This window comes from Tachypleus tridentatus, chromosome 9 (assembly GCF_004210375.1).
Source record: "Tachypleus tridentatus isolate NWPU-2018 chromosome 9, ASM421037v1, whole genome shotgun sequence".
NCBI lineage: Eukaryota > Metazoa > Arthropoda > Merostomata > Xiphosura > Limulidae > Tachypleus > Tachypleus tridentatus.
Window position 1 is genome coordinate 133,405,120 of NC_134833.1, and position 24,264 is coordinate 133,429,383.

Sequence of the window (24,264 nt, forward strand, 5' to 3'; positions counted from 1 at the left end):
GTATGAATCTATCTGTGTAATTGTATAGCAGTGATGAAGGTATGAATCTATCTGTGTGATCATACAGCAATGATGAAGGTATCAATTTACCTGTGTGATCATATAGCAGTGATGAAGGTGTGAATTTATCTATGTGACCATATAGCAGTGATGAAGGTATGAATTTATCTGTGTGATTGTATAGCATTTATGAAGGTATGAATTTATTTGTGTGATCATATAGCAGTGATGAAAGTATGAATTTACCTGTGTGATTGTATAGCATTGATGAAGGTAAGAATCTATCTGTATGATTATATAGCAGTGATGAAGGTATGAATTTATCTAAGTGATCATATAGCATTGATGAAGGTAAGAATCTATCTGTGATGAGGTATGAATATATCTAAGTGATCATATAGCAGCGATTTAGGTATGAATCTATCTAAGTGATCATATAGCAGTGATGAAGGTATGAATCTATCTAAGTGACCATATAGCAGTTATTTAGGTATGAATCTATCTAAGTGACCATATAGCAGTTATTTAGGTATGAATCTATCTAAGTGATCATATAGCAGTGATTAGGTATGAATCTATCTAAGTGATCATATAGCAGTGATTTAGGTATGAATTTATCTGTGTGATCATATAGCTGTGATAAAGGTATGAATTTATCTGTGTGATCATATAGCAGTGATGAAGGTATGAATCTATCTGTGTAATCATATAGCAGTGATGAAGGTAAGAATTTATCTGTGTGATCATACAGCAGTTATGAAGGTAAGAATTTATCTGTGTGATCATATAGCAGTGATTTAGGTATGAATCTATCTAAGTGACCATATAGCAGTGATTTAGGTATGAATCTATCTGTGTGATCATATAGCAGTTATAAAGGTATGAATTTATCTGTGTGATCATATAGCTGTGATAAAGGTATGAATTTATCTGTGTGATTGTATAGCATTTATGAAGGTATGAATTTATTTGTGTGATCATATAGCAGTGATGAAAGTATGAATTTACCTGTGTGATTGTATAGCATTGATGAAGGTATGAATCTATCTAAGTGATCATATGGCAGTAATTTAGGTATGAATCTATCTAAGTGACCATATAGCAGTGATTTAGGTATGAATCTATCTGTGTGATCATATAGCAGTTATAAAGGTATGAATTTATCTGTGTGATCATATAGCTGTGATAAAGGTATGAATTTATCTGTGTGATTGTATAGCATTTATGAAGGTATGAATTTATTTGTGTGATCATATAGCAGTGATGAAAGTATGAATTTACCTGTGTGATTGTATAGCATTGATGAAGGTAAGAATCTATCTGTATGATCATATAGCAGTGATGAAGGTATGAATTTACCTGTGTGATTGTATAGCATTGATGAAGGTAAGAATCTATCTGTATGATTATATAGCAGTGATGAAGGTATGAATCTATCTAAGTGATCATATAGCAGTGATGAAGGTATGAATCTATCTAAGTGATCATATAGCAGTGATGAAGGTATGAATCTATCTAAGTGACCATATAGCAGTGATGAAGGTATGAATCTATCTAAGTGATCATATAGCAGTGATGAAGGTATGAATCTATCTGAATGTTCATATAGCACTGGACGAGGCGTTCGACTAACAAATAACAGACTGTCTTAAATTTCGTCTGTTTTCCAATAATTATACAATTTATATTACTTCTTTTAAATTTCGTGTTTAAAAAAACACACTCTCATAATTCAGTTGTGAATATTACGATATACCGTCTATTTGGTTTTTATAATGTGCTTTGTAGATTTTTTGTTTGTTTTGAATTTCCCGCAAAGTTCCAGGAGAGCTATATGCGCAAATCAAACCATCCTAATTTAGCAGTGTAAGAATAGAAGGAAGGCAGTTAATTATTACTACCCGGTGCTAACTCTTGAACCAACGAACAGTGAGATTGACCGTCACATTATAACGCACCCACGACTAAAAAGACGAACATGTTTGGTGTAACCGGGATTCAAACTCGTGACTCTCAGTTTGCTAGTCGAGCGCCGTCACCACCTGACCATGAGAAGCAACATCTTTATATAATTTTATGTTAAATTAACGATATGTTTTCATGCGTAGGTGCTGAAGGAAGATCTTCAAAGTAGATTTTGAAATCGGTAAAACGTGATACGATACGATAATCTTCTGCATATGAAGTCGTGTTACATTACGATGATACTATACAATCGTTAGGTCGTGATATGGGATATTAGATATAATTTGATTTTGTACTTACGTTAAATTTTGAACAGTTACTCACTTAATGCGAGTTATTTTACATGTTGTACACTAATGCAATACTAAGAGGAAATTCTACATTTTGAAAACACGATAATGGCCAAGCATGGCTACAAGAAGGCTATCTGTGCTAGCCGTCCCTAATTTAGCAGTGTAAGGCTAGAAGGAAGGCAGCTAGTCATCACCACCCACCGCCAACTCTTGGGCTACTCTTTTACCAACGAATAGTGTGATTGACCGAAACATTATAATGCCTCCACGGCTGAAAGGGCGAGCATGTTTGGTGCGACCGGGATTCGAACTCGCAACCCTCAGATTACGAGTCGAACACCTTAACCCACCTGGCCATGTAGGGCCAGCCAAAAAGGTGTATGCAATGTTTGTTCTACACTCGCCTGATATTTTATTGCCTGTATTTTAATCATTGCGGTACCGAAACTTTCCTGTTGTTTGTCATTTTTCTTTAGCCATAAAACACCATTTCTACTCAAGGAAACCACAGCTAATTATCAAAGAAATAGAGAGTCTAAAGAATAACAGTGAATGTCCTATTTTTAAAAGGGAAGTTATTTTGCAATAAAACGGTTTGACTGCACAAAAAGATCTAAATATTTCCATTTCATCTTCTCTCTCTTTTTGTTACTGGGAAGAGTAAATATTAACTAGCCCGAATATCGGGACGACTTTCTGAAGACTAGAGATACCCTTTCAAGATCTGTGAACGATGTACATCCATTTCACGTGAGATGTATAAAATTGGTATAACACAGAGCTGACTATCATAACGTTTGTATTTTATAATGAGCATGACTACAGTGAAAAAAAACATTTGCAGTTTTAAGTTTCCAACTCACAGAAGTCTGATTCATTGGCAAGCAGCCGCAGTTTCAACAAAACGAACGAATCTCGCTTGAAGCTTATAACTCTGTACAGAATTTTCTAAATATGTTTGTTTCTAGCTGGTATCGTAGTCACATATGTTTATATATACATGTAAAAATACGCCATAAGTGTAACGTTAATCTTCTAGGTTTAAAAGGATCATTTTCTATAAAAGTCTTTATTAAAAAAAAAACATGTATATATATATATATATCCTTTAAGGATAATGTCGAAATTGTAATCGCTCTGACACCACTTCAAAACTGGGACAAGAAATACGGGTAGGTGTTGGTACTTTTAGAATATCATGGATGAGGTGGACAGTGATGTGTGTACCGACATTAGCTAGCGCGCGTGTTTGATAACCTGAACTAACTTAACACTCCTACGAAAAGTGGGGCCTAATAGGCCCCAGAGCAACTTGAAAGGTTATTAATATTAGGTTAATAAATTTGTATTTAAATGGAATTCCCATTTCATTTGATTTCATTTCATTAAATATCATTTAAATTTCATTTAAATACAAAATTATTAGCCTAATATTAATAACCTTTCAAGTTGCTCTGGGGCCTATTAGGCCCCACTTTTCGTAGGAGTGTTAAACAAATCCAAAACTATTCTCGCGAACAATATCCCCATCCAATGTTATCATTTGTATTATTTATTCTCTTTCGATGAGGAAATATATCTATCTGACAAACATAGATAAATAGTTAAAGTATATTCTGTTCTTCAGTCATTGAGTCTTAGTTGGTTGAAGTCATGATGGAGCTATTTCAGTTTTTTACTGCAAGTTGTTTTGTGTTTGTTTTGTTTTTATTTTAACGATTGTTTATTTGTTTGTTTTTGAATTTCATACAAAGCTACTCGAGGGCTATCTGTGCTAGCCGTCCCTAATTTATCAGTGTAAGACTAGAGGGAAGGCAGCTAGTCATTACCACCCACCTCCAACTCTAGGGCTACTCTTTTACCAACGAATAGTGGGATTGACCGTCACATTATAATGCCCCCACGGCTGAAAGGGCAAGCATGTTTGGTGCGACCGGGGTTCGAACCTGCGACTCTCAGATTGACAGTCGAACGCCTTAACCCACCTGGCCATGCCGGGCTTTATTTTAACCAAATGAATCGTCTGCAATGTGGAAATCGGATGTCGTAAAGTGTAAAGATAGTTTCTTCCAGCTCTACCAACCATCATGTAAAAATACAGAAATTTTCAATAGCCCGGCATGGCCTAGCGGGTTGCGACTTCCAGCCTCTACCAACCATCATGTAAAAATACAGAAATTTTCAATAGTTCAAACAAGGGACAGACATATTTGTAATCAGATAAACGTATACATGAACTTCAAAAATGTTATGTCAGAGATCAAGTGTTAAAGGATTTGAGGGGCATCACAGTAGGTACAAAACTATCCTATTAAAGGTGTTACTTACTCCAAAATGAAACTAAGTCTCAACCAATTAATTGATAATTTATATAAAAAAAACTACTGATGTCTAACATTGCATACGGGGTATTTCCAAATCCTATTTATCTTCAAAATAAACGTAACATACCTCATCTGTCTGTTTCTTTCGGATTTAACATTTATATGTGTTATGGATTTGTTTCAGAGATTTTGGTCACAAGAACGTAACATCAGCGAAAAATGACAAACTTACCTTTCTGATTAGCAATAAAAATAATAATTTTCGTTTGTTAAACCTAATAAAACTTATTTTATTATTTTATCTTGTAAAAACCTTCTGATGAAGTGAATCTAAATACAATACTAGCTAGCTCTCTCTCTCTCTATATATATATATATATAGTCGCATCGTGTATCTTTACCGATAACACCTGTCTGCTCCACCCGTGACATCTACACCTACACTGAACCTTTGTACAATAGGAAAACTTTAAGGCATGCTTTAGAGAAATTATGTCTACTGGGAAGCACGTGTATGTACACATCCGGATTGATGTTTGAATTATCATTTCAGCAGGCAGCTGCTGTAGTATGTCGTGACTAATCTGTTTTTTTTTACTAGGCGAGGGACGTTGTAAAAAAAGGCAGAAGCCGTATCTGATGGCTATTTTAACAGGGAGTTCAGTGGTGCAGTATATTAAAAATATTCACTCTCTTACATATACATATATTAATATACAATAGAATTCAGCTTTAGTCAACCATAAAGTTTTAGTACGAGTTCTTCAAGTAAGACGTGTAAGAGATTTCATTAACATAGTTAAAATTTTCCATACAGAAAACATAATTTATCTTTATGTTAGTTTTCCTTTCAATGATCTGTCCATTTCCAGAAGAGACATTTGTTATTATTATCATATGTTAGGACCACATAAAGTTTGGTTGTTGTTAACCCTAAAGTTACACAATAGGCTATCTTTGCTCTTCTCATTACAGTATCGAAACTCGAATTTTTAGCGTTGTAACTAAATAAACTTACCGCTGAGCCATTCGGATCCCACAAAGTTACACAGTAAAAGAAGACTATTTCGAAAACTTGTGTTGTTTTTGACAGAATATGTTGAAACGTAACGTTTACAGTAAAGTGGTTTATTGTTTATTTGCAACAACAGTAACAGGAAGAAATAACTAGATCTTTCGAAAGGATAAAAATACTGACACGTTATATAAAAATTATGACGTCCGTGCCAAGGGTAGCATTTTAATTATTTCCAGGTTATCAGTCAATATACGTTATTACAAGATTTTTGTTAAGACGGTTGTTGTGACATAGATATGTTACATACGTAGAAATTGAGAATAATATTTCCTGCTCTTGCATTTAAGTTTAAGCACAATCATAACACTTTTATCACATTAACTAATACAAATTATTGTTTGTACTCAAAACTTACTATCCCTTACAAAGTTTATGTTTCTCATGTTCGAAATACTCATTTTCTTTGTTTCACGTACCATTGGGACTTATTGAACAATTTGTCCTGAATAATCCTATAATGATTGGTTGTGTTTTCTTACAACAAAGCCACATCAGACTAACTGAATCCACCGAGGGGAATCGAACTTCTGATTGTAGCGTTATAAATCCGCAGACTTACCGCTGTACCAGCGGGACACATCCTATAAGGAAGTTTTTGTTGGTGAATTAATTAATGAAGGCCTTCGTGGTCATGGCCAAACATGACTCAGAGCGATAAGCTACTTTATAAACATTGATCAAAAGTGATCCTATAAAGCCTAATAAATTCTCTCCCGCCTGATAAGACAATCAATCAAGGGTGAAAAAGGAGTGATCAAAGGGTTAAATGTATGTTTTAATCACCGCTACACAAATGCGAATCATTTTCTGATTAAAAACGAATTAAAAGAAGGAGTTGTAATTTAAAAATTTAAATAAGATATAATTTGCTTACTTAAGCCTAACTGAACTACTTCAGGTAAAGAATGTGCCCTAACGTCACATCAACAAAAATGCATTCGCTGTCCAGTTTTATCTTTATTGATTATTGCTAAAGCGAACCAACATTAACAAGATAAACTTCTATTCTTTATGATCAGAAAACATAGTGCAGTCACTTAAATATTTTGTTGGGCTAAGTTTCAACAAAATTATACAGGTAATTTATAGCTCCAAATATAGAAACGTTCTTAAACCTAACTATAAAACAATGTTTGAACATTTAAGTAGTTCATAAAATGAAAATAACAAACTCTCACTAAAGGCTTTGATCTGAGTTTTGTTCTCTCTGGTAACACTTGTGACCTTGACCCATTTCCTATGGTAACAAGGGAGATGTTAATCGCGATCCATTGCTTGCATTTCACAGACTTGTTACCTTTACTAATTTCTAAATTTCTAAAATAAAGTACGTGACATGAATGTTCACTTACTCTTTATGTCTTCCAGATAACGCGAGTGACCTGAACGTTAACCTACCCCTTACCTTAACTTCGACTCGCTCCTATATTTTGTTTAATAAAATTTTCTCAAAGTGTGAGGTGCATCCACCAGGGGGCGAGAGCGATTACGATAGACTCGACAGTGCAATGATGTATTTCTTTATCAATGAAAATAATTGATTACTACAAGACAGACATTTTAATGCGTATCCATGTAGTACATCTCGTCACTTAACTTAATATTTTACTCATGAAATAAAAAGACGGGGGCAGGCAAGAAACCACATTTATTAAAAGGGAGCATAGATGACAAAAGTTTGAGAAACGAAGTCTAAAATAACTCGTGTGACCTTGTTTCCAAAGTAAACATGTAAACTAACAGTTTACCATCCAACGTTTTGTTGTTGTTTTTTTCTCATACAATATAAGAGAACTTTGCTATGCCATTCTCAGAAGTTTTCTAGTTTCATATTCAGTGATCTTTTATTTTTCGCTTCCGATTTAATCACTAAGAAATAGTAACAAATAGAACTTTACTAAATAGAAACAAATAGCCTTTAAAACTCTACTTATGCAGAGTGAGAGAGAAAATTGCAGCCCAGAATATTAAATTATTAGGTTAATTAAAGTAATATTATTTTGTGTGTGGAAGTCTATTCTACATCATTTTGTGTGTGGAAGTCTATTCTATATCATTTTGTGTGTGGAAGTCTATTCTATATCAATTTGTGTGTGGAAGTCTATTCTATATCAATTTGTGTGTGGAAGTATATTCTATATCAATTTATGTGTGGAAGTCTATTCTATATCATTTTTATAAAATTATAATTTAAACATTTCTTAAATAATCATAATTTTCAAAAATTGGTAACCACACTCAATGGAAAATGTTTCATTTGAAGTGTATACACACAAAGCATTACCTTACTTTGAATTTCGAGCGACATTATGACTTGTGCGTTTTATGAAAGGTGGAAATAAATATTGAAAACAATGTCGATGGTATATAATATTAACGTAGTTGTTTTTTATTATTAGTTATATCTTAGTATGCTCATATATCACAACACGCAGTTTTCCAGTATCAATACCATAGAATAATAAATCGCGTTGTTTTTCAGTATCAATACAACAGAGTAATAATTCTCGTTGTTTTGTAATATAAAAACCACTGAAAAATAACTCGCATTGTTTTCCTTTATCAATACTACAGAACCGTAACTCGCATTGTTTTCCACTACAGATAGCACAGCATGTTAACGAACATCGTCTACCACTAAAATATGTAAAACTGAAAAAGCATTAAACCAAAACAAAATTACCATGTAATTTTTTTCCATTGAAATACATTTTTTTTTCTCCTATTATCATCTAAATAAAAATAGCTATTATAAACAATAATGATTAATTTACCTACCACCACGTTACAGGTGTTCAACTATCTTTTGAGAAAGGAAAAATAATAAATTAAATCTCTCAGAACAGACGACGGCAATATTTTCAAGTCCAGTAATTGAATCCGTAGCCTACTAGACTAAAGTTAGATAAAATGTTGCTCCTTCTGGAATAATCGAACCAGAAGAAAAGCAGTCACAGAGAAAGAATTGTTGTTATAGGAGAAAGAACCTCAAGGACACAGACTTTCATTTCTCACGGAAAAGGTAACATGTAATATCATCACTAATACTGTGAACCAGAAAAGAAAGAAACCCTATGAAAGGTAGTCATCCATAAGGTAAGATATCCACAATTTTAACGTTGGTGAATTTTGTGTTGCTTCTTTAACGTTATTGTGAAATAATAGAAAGCAAGATTATAGCAGAAAATGACACCCAAGCCTTTAAAAGAAGGAAACAAACAACAATAAAAGAACTCAGTCATAACTGGCATTACGTGAAGCAGTGCCAGACTTTTACTCGTGATAGTGTTATGTGTCCAGGAAGTCAGTCACAAGGTAAATCGTTGTTTTAAATACAATGAACACAAATTCAATGTATGATCTATTCTGCTGGAAGTATGCAGATGAGAAAACTTGATAAAAAACAACTATTGCACACAACATAGAGTGCGTGGTATCCACACACTGTACAGTTTGTTATGGTATAAATAAAACTTTAATGTAATCGTTTTGGTAAACAAGGTCGACCTGCTCACTGGCTTAAACAATTCAAAGGTTTATTCAATTGCCTATCCATTTAAACGTGATACTTGAGGAGTCCACCTAATTCGTTAACCACATTTTACCGAATTTGGTTTAACCAGTTCCTCACAACAGCTCGTGACACCAGACAGACTGACGAAAAACTCTGATTTATTTACATGGATGTCTCCCATCAGGAATAATTAGTAGAGTTTGATTGATAAAATCAGGGGTTTATTTCTGACAGATTGCATGTTACTTTAGAATTGATATGTTTACTTTTTTGTTTAACAAGAAATAATTATTAAGTTTGTAGATGAATCTTATAAAAAAAACATTGTTTACGCAAGAAAAATAACAGTATACATTTAGCACGTATGCTTTTTTCTTTGACGATTCAATGGTAAAATTGGAGTGTTGATTTTAAGATGTAACGTCGATACTTCACATCTTTTGTAAAGTGTAGAATCTGGTTTACAGATGGAATAACAAGTAGGAAATTACTATTTTTCACCCCAAGAGGCAGAAAAATAAAAATAAAACGTTTTGAAAATGGTTTGATTTCGTTTTGAATTTCGCAAAAAGCTGCGCTAGTCGTCCCTAAATTAACAGTGTAAGACTAAAATGAAGGCAGCTAGTCAACACTACCGACCGCCAACTCTTGAGCTACTCTTTCACCAACGAATAGTGGGATTTACCGTCACATTATAACGCTGACACGACTGAAAGAGTGAGTATATTCGGTAACGAGGATTCAAACACGCGAACCTTAGGTTGCAAGTTGAGCGCCCTAACCATTAGGTCTTGCCAGGCCTCGAGATTAGAATAAGAATGGAAAAGGTGTAAGCCGTGTGAGTGAGGATAACATTACTACCATTAATGTAACTAGCACTGAGAACCACGCTAGAGACAGCTCAGATTCAAGTTCAGTTACAGTTAGTGCTACAAAACGTTCCAGGACAGGTTTGTATGGGTGCGTTGCTGCTTACCGCAAGGTAGCAATTTCAGAGACAGAAATAAATAACAATTACTATTTCTGGAATCTTCTGTAAATGAAGCTCAGCACATGAGGTCTATAGATAAGAATGTGATCTTTCTTTCATTTTAAGGACTTTTTAATGAATCTATAGACAAACTGTTTTGAGAAAATCATCTGGTGACTCATGATAAAACTAATATTCCCTTGAACGTTTTCAATCTAAGTAGTCCCCCGCTGGTACAGCGGTAAGTCTATGGAGTTACAACGCTAAAATCAGTGATTAGATTCCTCTCGGTGGGCTCAGCAGATAGCCCGATGTGGTTTTACTATAAGAGAACGCATACAATCTAAGAATGTAATGACATTGAAGTTCTCATTGTATAATCTAAGCTTATTTCATGATCATTAGGATATTCAACAAGTACAATATGTTATGCAACACATGGGCTAAATAACCAGATTGGAAACCCCAAGACTAGGCAAGCATAACTGTCCCATAGTTGTGAACTGCTTACCAGAGAGAGGACAACAAGTTAAATGTACCCTCCAATTTTATGGTCATGCTTTACCGATTGTAGCGGGGTTAATCTTATTATTACAATGCCAATACAGCTGGAAATGTAAAGTAAGTTCATATGTGTATTGAAACTCGAACCTGGAACCTTAAGATTTGTAGCCTGGCAAGCTAAACACTGGAACATACTCAACACGTATTTAATTCACAATCGATAGATAGGATGAAACATGCACAAAAGAATATGTAAATCGTCAAATTTAAGCCATTTAATAACCACTTTAGGAACATTAATTTTCAATAGTTGAAACATACCTGAATTAATGAAATTAATAAAAATATTTGTAATGAGGTTCTGAAAAAGTTTAAAGATATTTTAAAATGTTTTTGTAGTTTATGTCACAATATTAAGAGCAACTGATATGTATGAAAGGCAAAGAAAACTAATTACGTGTAATACCTATCATAATGAGATAGACTGCAGCAAATAGAGAGCTATATAAGCTATGTTAAAACGAATATGCAAATCATCAGGCCATACGACAACCACAGCCGATATATAAAGTCAAGGAGAAACAGAATGTATCAGTAATACATTTTGACACTGTGGTCGTAACGTAGGTAGTGTGATGCTATTGAAAACTAATTTCTTTTGGAAAGGTTATGTAATAGTTCTTTACTAAGCAAAATATTTATGAACATAAATTATAAAGATATATTCAGATCGCAGATTTGAATTAGTGCCATTGGATGAGCTTGTAAAAACGCAGACATCTAGATAAAGACCCACAACATATTACACTGCAGATGTGGTAATAAGAGTGCCGAATCTTGTAACAGGTGAGAATCTGAGAACACAGGACTCAGTGTCAAAAGCAGTTCATGCGCTCTAGGTAATAGCACATAACGTAATCAAAATAGATCTACGCCTGGAAACGAGACCAAGAGGGTTTGGGTTCATCAGAATAAGACTTCCAGTCATACTTCTATTTCAATCGTCACATACTCCAAGTAGCTGGGGAATAAAACCTGTATTAATTCTATCCCATGGAAAGACATACGGGTCAGTTCGCAAGATGCAGTGCCTATGGATTTATGTGTTTTATGACTGGTAAAACATTCATTCTCGTACAATAGATGGATTATGGAAAACAAGAAGGAACCAGTGGCGCGCTTTGGACATAACAATCTCACGACAAAGCCTTATGGAACGGGAATTACGCTACAGAGAAATTGTCATGATTCATCGCCGCCATATAAGGTCAAATATTAAATACGTGACAACTAAAAAAAAACAAACGAATAAGAAGTAACAATACGAGTAGCGTACTCTAACACTTCACTCATTACGTTATAGCGTTCTTATCAATACATGGTGGCTCAAAGTAGAGGTTTTCATCTTGGTTTATGCTCTAAAACCCCAGTCTTACTCTTTTACTTGATTGTTTCATATTTTATCTAGTTTCAGATATTCTTCACACTTGAAAACTTATACTTTCGAGGTTACAATGAAACAACAGTTATGATAATAGTTTCATTCGCTTCAGTGAAAGCGACTGGTCTTTCCATAAATGATCTAAAACATGCATTAAACAGAAAACTCAATTTTTAAAATGAGTAAACTGAAGAATCGTAAAATGATTTTCAAACTTTATTATTAAAACAAAAATGACTAAGTAGTTATTTACCTCTGTTCAAAAACTGCTTCGCAATAACTCTCCTTGTACCGTAATGCCGTAACTATGGTAACCGCTATTGAACTTACAATTACACTCTTCACAAGAGTCAATTTTACCTCTAGTGGCAACTGTGGAAAGCTTACGTTATGAAAGTTTCCTTTCTACAAATAATGCATGTATTGTTGTCGCTTTTATGGATAAGTGAAAACTGTAGCAAATTTACGGATGAGATTTGTCACGTGACACATCAACCATTTTGCGCAACTAAGTTTACTATGGGAAAACTGCACAAAAATGATCGGAAAAATATTTCAGAACAATTAATGTATGTAACAAAATAACGTGTCAGTAGGTGGCGCTACAGCAAAAAGCTGCAGGTATGAATACAACCTAGATGTGATTGTACAAGTAGCATGAGGTATGATATTTCATGAGCATATATTTATACATACACGTAAGTGCAGTATACACAAAGTTACACTAATTTTTAACACTTAAATAAAAAACCAAAACTTGAAAACATTTTTTAACTTGGAGTTTACTTTAAATAAAGTAAATAAATTGTATTTTGGTTATAACGTTAAGTGATACTCAAGAATTAGGACTAATAATATGGTAGGGATTGAAACACCAAATATGAAATAATATACTTACACACACACACATATATATATATACAGGGGCGTAGATCCTGGGGGATGGGGGATACATCCCTCTTCATTTTAGGTGGGGGTATGGTGCATACAATCATCCCCCTACAGTTTGGTTTGTTGAATTGTTTTATTGGATCGCAGGCTAACAAACTGTGTGTTTGTTCTTGTGATTCACGTGTTCTTACCAATCGAATTACATAATTAGGCCCAGATGTAGGATTTTTCAGTAGCCGAAATGTACATCTTTAATACAGACGTGCTTCTAAGCTTTTCGATCTAAGCGATAGTTCGTAAGTATCAGTCAGTAGGCCTAAGTATACATGATCGTGGCAACAAGATTACTCTGTGACTGCATGTTTACAGCTTTCAGGTTCACGTAATCAGAGATTACCAATTTGCAAATTGAACAGTCCACATAAGTGGTTGCAAAAAACGTCCCCCCCCCTCGGGTTACAATATATATACAATAAACATTCAGTGCCGATATTTTGTTGCTCAAACCCACAATGATCCATAGCCAACATTTTTTGTTTTAAATGAAACTGACTAAAACGACATACAGCTGGTTACCACAACCTAACCATTAAAAGTAATAAGTAAAACATATCTCATGAAGTTCGCAGTCTAGCCATTAGAAGTTCAATAACCTATATTGATAACATGTAGGTTGTTGAAAAAGAACAAAGTTGTAGCCTCGGAAAGTAAAGTGAGCCACGTGCATATACATACCGTTTAACTTATTTATTTATAATTCACAATGTGCGATTTCATACACGTAGATGTAGACATACGTCTACTCACACATGGATCTATTTGCAAATATGTGGAAACAGACACAAAATACCACACCTGAACCTGATTATTTAAGCAGGTCCTTTTCTTTGGTTATGATAGCATAATAAAAACTGATAAATGAACAAACGTGAGTGCATGTACTCTTTGTTGGAACCTGAGTTGGGCACTTTGCGTTGGCCATAACACTATATAAGTAGTTACAAAAAAATTATTCTCCAAATGTAGTTCGCTCTTCACTACTCTGTTGGTTTCATTTTACACGTTTTCAGCTTTCAGGTTATTTCTAAGGAGATAATGTTTTTGTTGTTTGGGGCTAACAGATGTGTTTTATAAATAGAATATATTTGCATGTGTTGAATAAAGCATGCAAATATATTCTATTTATAAAACACATCTGAAGAGACGTTACTGTATACAGTACATGGCATTTGATATTGTTTAACATCAACAATACCCTATGCTAAAACATCAAGTTAGTGACCTCGAAATTTGGGAATTGCTCCTGTCGCAGAAGTAGGAAAAACATTCGTCAGCACCTGCCGTCTACACTGCCCCTCTTCAATGAATAACACTAGTTTCATAAAGCACCCTCATTTGAAAGCGTGGAAAGTGTTTAAAAGCATACTAAGGGCTCGAACGTTGCACCTTTTGAATTGCAACCTGAATACGAACTATTAAACTGCGCCTAGCCAATAAAAGTAGCTTTCAGGGACAATTCCAATGAATATAATATAGACGAAGCGTTCTCTTTATAGAAGTCTTGACTGCACAAATACAAACGCTCTTATAATTACTTTTGTTTCTCATTTCTTCCATATGACTTTATGAGCAAGATATAGAAAGTATGGCTAAGAATTAATACTTTCATATATATATAAACCGTGACATTTACATATCAAGAAACTAGAAGCTCCCAAATATTTTTATTTATAAAGATTCTAGAACGCTAGTTAACAATTAATAACTACGTGATTTTGTCTGTCAGTTAACTTTCCATGGTCACAAAGTTGGCGAGGCTTATGCGGACTACTCTATACTCACAAACTAGTAACACTGCACAGTTGATAAAGTACACCATGACGTCATGCTGTGTTAGTTTACCCGAGTCGATAATCTAAACACCATTCACATAAAAATGCGTGTTTTATTGATCTACGCAGAGATTATGACTTAGATGTCTTCGCAGTCGATGCCAAAATTAAGAGAAAAGCTACGACAAGTCCCTGAGAGTTGTTTTTTTTATTAGGTTGAGGAATAATTCGTGAGCGTTTTTAAATAATTTCATTCAAGCATTACATGCAAGACTATACAATACTTCAATGCATGAACACATTACACCCAAAACATTTATTATGATACTTTATTTCATGTAATACCTAGGTATATAGTATGCATTGTTGTAAACGAAATTGCAAGAAATTAAATGCGAAAAGCAGATGGTGTCGAAAACGCTCGATTTTGTCCACTTGACATTCCATTTAATGAGCTGAAAATGAAAGCAAAAATTAAAGACATATGAAAATCAAACACACCATCTATTAGAGCAAAAAATTATCTACCAAATGACATGAAATATTTTGCGAAAGCGTTTCATTTATGAATATATTTTTTTAACTTGAAAAAACGCTCACGAATTATTCCTCAACCCAATATTATTTTGCGCAAAGCTACACGAGCGCTATTTGCGCTAGCCGTTCCTAATTTAGCAGTGTAAGGTCAGATGGAAGGCAGCTATTCGTTGGTAAAAGAGTAGCCCAAGAGTTGGTGGTGAGTGTGATTGACCATCACATTATAAAGCCCCCGCGGCTGAAAGGGCGAGCACGTTTGTTGTGACGGGAATGCGAACCTGCAACCCTCAGAGTACGATTCGAGCGCCTTAACCACCTGGCCATGCCGGACCACACAAGTTACTGAGAACCATTTCTGTATACTATTGTCATAAAGTTAGTACGAAATATAAGTATGGATAATGGTTTCCTAAGACGCTGCACGTAATTTTAAGATTTCTATAGCAACTGTCTTGTGATATCAATAAACTAGAACATGTTTTAATCGGTAATATAATTTTCAAATAGAACTCCATACAATATAAATTTCCTTCTGTCAAATGGTCTTAATAATACTGTAACACATTGTCAGTTTGTACGGCACTAATGCTCAACCATGATGTGCAATATTTCCAGTTTGTAGAATTCCAGTATGTTATCTTATCCTTTTCATATCACCAATAATAATAACAAAGGAAGATTACTGTAACAGAAAATTCCCGACTTGCTGGTATAACTATATTAAACACATCTTAAAATAATTAATTGTATTTCACGTTTTTGTTTTCAATATATAGGGCCTTGCATGGCCTAGCGCGTTAAGGCGTGCGCTTCGTAATCTGAGGGTCGCGGGTTCGCGCCCGAGTCGCGACAAACATGCTCGCCCTCCCAGCCGTGGGGGCGTTATAATGTTACGGTCAATCCCACTAGTAATTGTTAAAGAGTAGCCCAAGAGTTGGCGGTGGGTGGTGATGACTAGCTGCCTTCCCTCTAATCTTACACTGCTAAATTAGGGACGGCTAGCACAGATAGCCCTCGAGTAGCTTTGTGCGAAATTCCAACAACAACAACAAAGTTTTCAATATAATAATTTCTATTGTGTATTATTTTACCATTTTCATTACACCAATAATAGCAAAGGATAATTATTTTTTATATCGAGTTAGTTTATTCCGAAATGCTTGATGCATGCAATGAGCAACACCTGGATAATTTTGTATGTATCATTTGTAAAATTGTGTTAGCAACATATTAGTTTTCATATCCTTTATACTATTTATCGTAGTTTCACATAATATTTAAAACTACACATATCTAATTTTGAAGCCCTCAGTCGGTAAAGTTAATGTTTTTATGTTGATCAAGTTTTTCATATAATTTAAAAGACAAGATTATTGTTAGGCGACGACATATTTCTCCTAAGGATTTAGTGACTATATAAAAATTTAGCTTTTATACAATGAAATCAGTGTACAAAAGTTCTTTCAGAGTGAAAGGTGAAATTTCTAGCAGATCAAGACACGTTTGTAAGAAATAAAAAAACAAAAAACATTTGATGTCATACGCACATATTATTAACTCTCATTAACTTAAAATTGTATGGATTCAACAGTGTAAAATGACTTGGCATAAATCTAATTCAGAGTACATTTCAGTTTGGTATTGCTTTAATGATATGTGTTCACACACTGACTTTGACCTAATCATTTTTCATGTCACGGTAAGGTTAAAGAAAATATGCATTTGTTGAATTATTTCTGTTCAGTATTGAAATCCAGAGAGAGACATAACACGTTGGTTATATCTGACACCAGTCGTGTGAACTGAAATGTGTTCACTATATTTATATAATAGATGTGCAACAAGAATAATTTGTAAAGATTTTAAATTTATGCCTTATCCTCCTCCCCAAATAAAATGACTTTGTTTTAAGCCCAAAGCTGCGCAATGAAGTATCTGCTCTATGGTCAATGCAGGAATCGATCTCCAAATTTTTGTGTTCTAAATCTCAAACTTACCGCTGAGTCAGCTGGCGACAAAAACGGGGAAATAAGTATTTCTTCATACTTTGTGTGATTTCAGTAAAAAAAAAAAAAAAAAATACAGTTTATAAATGTGAAAATGTGCCCCTCTGGTGGTTCAGTGGCAAATCAGATTGTTTGTAATTGGTAGAAAATCGGATTACGATTTCCACAGTGGGCACAGCACGAATAGCCCATTGCTTAATGACGTCGACAACGTCAAAGTGCCTAAGTCATCACACAGAAGCAATTCTCAAACAGCTGTCACTGTTAGTTAAATATGGCCGACAGTAGCTTTGGACTCGTTTTCTATAGTTACTCAGCCGATAATGTCATTAAGATAAAAGAGTGAAGCGCAGTTAGTTGTTCCACACATATTAAATATTAATTTAAAGAAGACAAGATGTAAATAAAATGTTTTAAAAAGTCAACCCAATTTACATTAGGTGTAATGTGTGTATGATGCTGAAACACAGAAGGCTACTGTACTTGTTTATAATAATTATGGTCATAGGAAATCTAAAGTATCGTAAACAAATTTTGTATTGCTAGATTTTCAATATTCTCCTTGTAGGTATAGTACATTAAATGAGTTTTGATTACGAAGAAACAAAAGGTCAAATTATACTAGGAATGTTGTGTGGCTTCGTAATTTTACTTGAACCTGAAACACGTAGCAATAAAAAAAGAATTGTTATACGGAGAGTTAGTTACACATTATTAAAACTATGTTCTAGGTCAGCTGCTAACCTTGGGCCAGCTTCAACTATATGTGATTGAAACTAGTTTGATTGATGACCTGATATTACAATTCCATTTTTAAACGATCTTTTACACACAAAAAATAGAAAGAGGAAGAAAAACAACGAGATAAATCGCAGCATTTTGAAAACTTTCCATAGGATCCCCCCCACCTCCTCTTATACGTGAGTATTAGTTTCCAAGGTTACTTTCAACTACAGAGTTGACCTCGTCGGCATTTTAAGACACATGTAGGAGAAGATTGTGGGTTTATGATGTCGTTGTTCATAGGGTTTCTCAATAATATACGACTCAACCAAACAAAGCATCCTAAACCTTATTTCGATTTTTTGTTAAATTTTCATCACCTTCAATATATTCTCAGTAACGTAAGTGCTCGTTTAAGTGTTATTCGATCAGTAGTTGTTGTTTACTAGGAATGTGCACGTTGTTGATTGTTTCATCTATATCCTCACGTTAAACAAAATCTACGCACCTTAGTTACATTATTTTTGTGCTCGACAACAAAAAAATGCAACCAATAACGTTTGACGTTGGTCAATCATTTACTAATGTGAGCCTTTAGTTTCGAGTTATTGCACTTACCCAGCATGTCACATGGCTAGGTGCTGGATTGTTTTCTAGTTTTTTGTACATATATAAGTTACATCTGCGAATTTACAAAGTTTGCCATACAGTTATGTGACATATTTTTATTATAGTTTTATACGTAGGCCCGGCATGGCCAAGCGCGTTAAGGCGTGCGACTCGTAATCCGAGGGTCGCGGGTTCGCATCCCCGTCGCGCCAAACATGCTCGCCCTTTCAGCCGTGGGGGCGTTATAATGTGACGATCAATCCCACTAATCGTTGGTAAAAGAGTAGCCCAAGAGTTGGCGGTGGGTGGTGATGACTAGCTGCCATCCTTCTAGTCTTACACTGCAAAATTAGGGACGGCTAGCACAGATAGCCCTCGAGTAGTTTTGTGCGAAATGCAAAAAAAACAAACGTTTTATACGTATTGTGTTATATTTAATGTTTTTGTTGTTTCAGTGGTTTGTTTCGAATTTCGCGCAAAGTTACACGAGGGCTATGTGCGCTAGCCGTCCATAATTTAGCAGTGTAAGACCCACCGCCAACACATTATAACGCCCCCACGGCTGAAAGGGCGAGCATACTTGGTGTGACAGGGATTCGAACCCACGATACTCGGATTAGGAGGCGAGTGCCTTAACTATCTGGCCACGCCAGGCCTTGTTGTTTCATGTTAATAAAATAAATAAAGAACCTTTACAATAATGAAAACCAAAGAAATTAAAACGGACAATCATTGCACCACAAAAAAAGAAAATCATGTTGCACATAAGTCTTTTGGAAAGAAAAAAAAAAACGTTTTCATGGCCTTACCATAAACCTTGATCATACCTATGTACAACATCATAAACTTTGTTACATGTCAATAGAGAGACTGACGTGAAAGAAGTTTGATTTTTGTTTTTATGTCAGTCTCTCAGTAGATTAAAATATGTAAGACGTTTAATATGAATAAATAGTTTAACATGTATCATTATCACTGGTTGCTATCCATGGGTGAATCATTAGATTAAATATTTAAGCTATATTTATAATTTTCACTGTTTGTTTTTCGTTTACTTAGCTAAAGAATGATTTCAGGTTTTCTCTAAAATGGCTATTGCAGAGCAGAAGGAGGATAGCTCGTAAGAATTACAGTATGAACAAAGCTCAATTATCTTTGTTTAATTAAGTTATTTTATGCCACCAGAAAGTAACGTTTCGGTTTGTTGCTAAGGTCGATCTTTGCCTGAATCCTTAAAGAAAAGTCCCTAAAACGTGGTTAAACTAAGATAGTGTTATTTACGCGCTATCATACGTTACTTATTCAGTTTCATATTTTCATCTGACCCTTACCCTTATTTATAGCGTTGCAAATGAGTAAAAAAAATAATAATGGTTACGTAAACTATTAATTTAATATGTTTCAAATAAGAACATCACATATGAGCAGAAAGCTAACAACATATTCGATAATTATATCGTGGTTTTTAATTACTTCTTAATACTAAGCATTATATATATATCGATGATTAACTTTTAAAAACTAGGTTTAGATACAATCATGAATTATCCAACAAACCAAGCAACTGAACCTTGCAGATCGCCTCTTGTAAACAACATATTCAAAATAGATATAACAATATCAAACAGCAGATTGTTTCAGCTCAGTGTACTCAGATTATTAAAACAGTTTGAAAAGGTTACGTTATATCTTATTCTCAGGTGAAGTGCGTGTTTTAAATCATATCTAGCTTTCCATTTGATCTGAGGAATGTTGTATTCCATGTTGGATAAAATATAATTTTTCATGAACTTATTACAGCATATAAGTTAACTATTTTCATCGCCTATGTCGCGAATTATTTCTAGAACAATGAGCTTTTCTTGAATTTGGTTATTTAGATAAATTATCGACCCGTACAAACGCTAATTCTAAATTAATCTTTTCAAAACAGTTTTACATATTTTCCCAACATTCTAAAGAAGTAACTTCCCAGTGGCACAGCGGTTTTAAACGTTGGAAATTGAGTCTCGAGAGCCGTGGCGGGCACAGCACAGATAGCCTATGGTGCAGCTTTGTGTTTAATTACAAAAAAATATTATCTTCAGCTAAGAAATGACAAAAAGTTAATTATTTTCATTTTCGCAAATTTTTCTAATTTCAGAAGAATATATGAGGTGTGTTTTACTGCGTAAAAGAATGTTTTCTGTTAGTTCAAATGCACAATTTACATTTCTTATAAATTATAAATCACTAACTGAAAGTGACAGAAAAAGGAAGAAAAAAATTAAAGCGCTTTTGATTAAAATATTCTGAAGCTTCATATTTTGTTTTATTGTATCACGGAATTTCACATTTTAAAACTTTAGAAAACTCACATTCGTCCGTCGTTACACTTTTGTCCTATTTAATTATTTTAAACTTTAGAAAATGTATTTGTTTCTATAACATTTTCTTACAAAAACAATATAACAGCTATAATTTAAGGATGTACTTTAAGAGTCTTCTAAGTGGTAAAATCAAATTTGTATCATTCTTCACTTACCAGCCACATAGAGGCGATGCGTTGCTTCAGCCAATCATATCCCAAATAAATCATGCACGGCGGGCTTTCTCTCATTTGACCGTTCTCCAAGCTGATTGGCTTACTGGTCTGGTGGAGAAGCCGGTAAAAATTCTCGTTATGTACACAATCGTCAGTGTTAATAGCGAAGTATAAGAAAGGAAATTTGTTGTGGTTTTCCATGTTATCTCCCAAATCCCAAATGATTTTTTATTATCTATAAAAATTAAGTCATCGATACAAATTAACATAGAAATATTACGATTATTTGATTTTTTCATCACACACACAAAAAGCAATAATACCAATAACGTCTAGCAAATAATTCTGTGGATTACGGGAGAAAAAAACTGGCATAAACGTTCTTTCTTCAAAACTACTTGTACATAAAATCTAACTATCTGTGTACTTACCTCTTTTGTACTTCCAGTGTCTCTAAACGCCGGCAGTCATGAAGACATAACTTAACTGCAACTTTTATGCTATTTAATTGATAACATTAAGCATTATTTGTGTTATATTCTTGTCATGCAGCTGAGATTCTTGAAGAACTAGCTGCTTTTGCAGCGTCACCGTTATATTATTGCGGTTATAACTCCGTAGTCTCGCCAGTGGATCGTCATGCGCTTTCAAGGTCGTTTCTCTCACAAGTTCCCGCCGTTTCAGCTTGCAAAGCACGATCGCGTCCTCGGTAAAGACCAGTAGGCTCATTCTCTACTATTATTGTTTCTACGGGCCTACCACGAAGGTCAGATTCACGAAGAAAAGAATTCGCCACTGAAGTGCGGAAAGAAGAGGCGGGAAAACGCACCCATGCCGCCAATAGAACCGCTTGTTCCCAGTGGCCTCAGAGTTTCTTTCAACAGCTTTCAATGGCGAAGGAAACACGTTTCTGTTGCTGGAACACTACGGACATAACTAAAGATGCGAGCTTACTGAATACTTGGTGCCAGAACCATATGCTAACAAAAGGTAGGCCTCATGCTGGCCCAGGCTTGTACCGCCGCCCAAAGCTAAACCTGTACAAACGTTCCCAACAATAGTTGTTGAAGACAAGTTTGTCTCTACCTGGCGTTCTGGATCGTCAGTAAAGCCCACAGGGGTCTGGAAAGGACAGGTACTGTCCAGCTTTCTTTGTTCCTGCAGAAGTCTCATCCTCCACTCCAGCCAGGCTCAGTACGGGTTGCTAACCGTCAGACTTCGCTCCCGTTATCTCGAATTGTATTAAACGAACCGTATAGATGTCAAATCAACATGTGCTGACACTCACTAGGGGTTTATATATGAGATCACTACGTGTATTCTGAGAGCTTTTAACCCGCTACATGTGGATTAGTAATCCTAGTTATTGAAGTATTTCCTTTAAACAAGCTATCAGTAACAAGAGCTGTAAAACAAACCATCAGAACAATTCCACCATTGACAGGGGATAAAATATTTAACAAATGATCTTCTTTGAAGATGACCATAGAGAACTTTTTTATATAAATGTATTCGCATTCAAGCTCAAAAAACAATTAAAAGAAATGCATTATGTCTTTCGTAAAGCTTGCATAAACAAAGCTCTTTTCACAAAGTATACTATTTACTGGCAATAGAAGTTTCTACGTAAATCCCACACATTAAAATGTTTTTTTCTTTTTTTAACAGACTGCATGTGTCAGCCAGCCAGTGCATGTGTGCAGTAAAAAATATATGGTTTAGTCTCACAATTTAACAACAAAAAAAGTTATCCATAATGTATAGTGAGGATAGATTGCTTCAGGGTTCAAAGATCGATACTTGAAATATCAGGAAATCGGTAACCTGACAACTGACCCCCCCGCAGACATATAACCGACTAAAATATGAGAAAAAAAAACACATTTTTTGTATTTCATAGAAAAATGAATATTATACAACTGTTTTAAGCAGGAAAAAATAACACCGGTTTCGTGTTAAATTATATTTCGTGTAATAAAATAAAAAAGCGCAGTACAGGACAACCGGGATAAGGTAGTTATTCTATAAGATATAATAAGTATGTGTTATTTTTCCTATCTTAGACAGTTATATTAATATATATAAGAAGTTATAGCTGCGGGGAACAGTTGTGAAAATTCTTCGGGAACATTTGTCCTACAACCCAGGAAATCATTGTTGAAAACCCCATGGAACAAAAGGAGATTCTAATGTGAAGACCTTTACCAAAATTACACAAATTTTAAACTACCAAAATGATCTGTGATTGGATCATGAATCATTTGTTTTTTTATTGATTTTAAAATATTTCACTTAGAAAATAAAATTGTATCTTACTGGTTCTTTGTATATATATATATATAATATTTAATATATATAAAATTGTATCTTACTGGTTCTTTGTATATATATATATATATATATAATATTTAATATATATAAAATTGTATCTTACTGGTTCTTTGCAAGTCTTCCCTTATACATTTTCAATGAAGACGACATACAATGTTAGTTTGTTTTACTTCTTTTTCATAGAATGAATAAACATTTACCTGAAGTTAAAAGTCTTGATACAGAGTCATGCCGTTTCAAAACTTCATTTTCTAGAAGATTATCAAGTTGTTATCTGAATTTTTCTGCCGTCTTCATTGGAAGTTGTTTCGATTCACTCAACCCTGAAAGTTTTTCAAAAAATTATACAAAGTTAATCTTCACGTATATATTTGGACATATATATAAATATATATCTTTCTGACTGTTTATGCCACTTCATTTAGAAAAATTGATGTACCATGCAGTGTGCGTGTGTTATAGATACGTTGGTATGCTTTGCCGATCTTGTCACCTAGAAAAAATATATATGTACGATTCTTTGTAGCTCTTCGCATAAAAAAACTAGTATGTCTTGACAATTAATTGTGGCTCATCGCATACAGAAAAAAAATACGCGTAGCTACTGTCTGTTCTGCTATATAGAAGAGTTGTACTGTTTGTTCTGCTATGTACAATAATTATAGTCTGTTCTAGTATATATGTTAATTATAACGTCTGATTATGTGTGAGCAACAATCCCG

The 24,264-nt window shown here is 34.4% G+C and overlaps 1 protein-coding gene across 4 annotated transcripts in view; it reads right to left on the minus strand.

Annotated features, from left to right (window-relative positions):
• The window catches only part of LOC143226417 (uncharacterized), a 93,021-nt gene that overhangs the window by 24,820 nt on the left and 43,937 nt on the right, over positions 1 to 24,264 (minus strand). For 3 of the 4 annotated variants that reach the window (XR_013014605.1, XM_076457353.1, XM_076457352.1), the window contains 2 exons: positions 23,743 to 23,865; positions 21,212 to 21,446 (listed from right to left, as the gene is read on the minus strand). Coding sequence is in view for 3 of the 4 variants with exons in the window: in XM_076457353.1 (XP_076313468.1) it covers positions 21,212 to 21,412 (201 nt within the window). In the remaining variant the exon portion in view is untranslated. Of the gene's footprint in view, positions 1 to 21,211; positions 21,447 to 21,642; positions 22,380 to 23,742; positions 23,866 to 24,264 lie in introns of those variants that run through there. The other variant, XM_076457354.1, reaches the window with a different exon arrangement.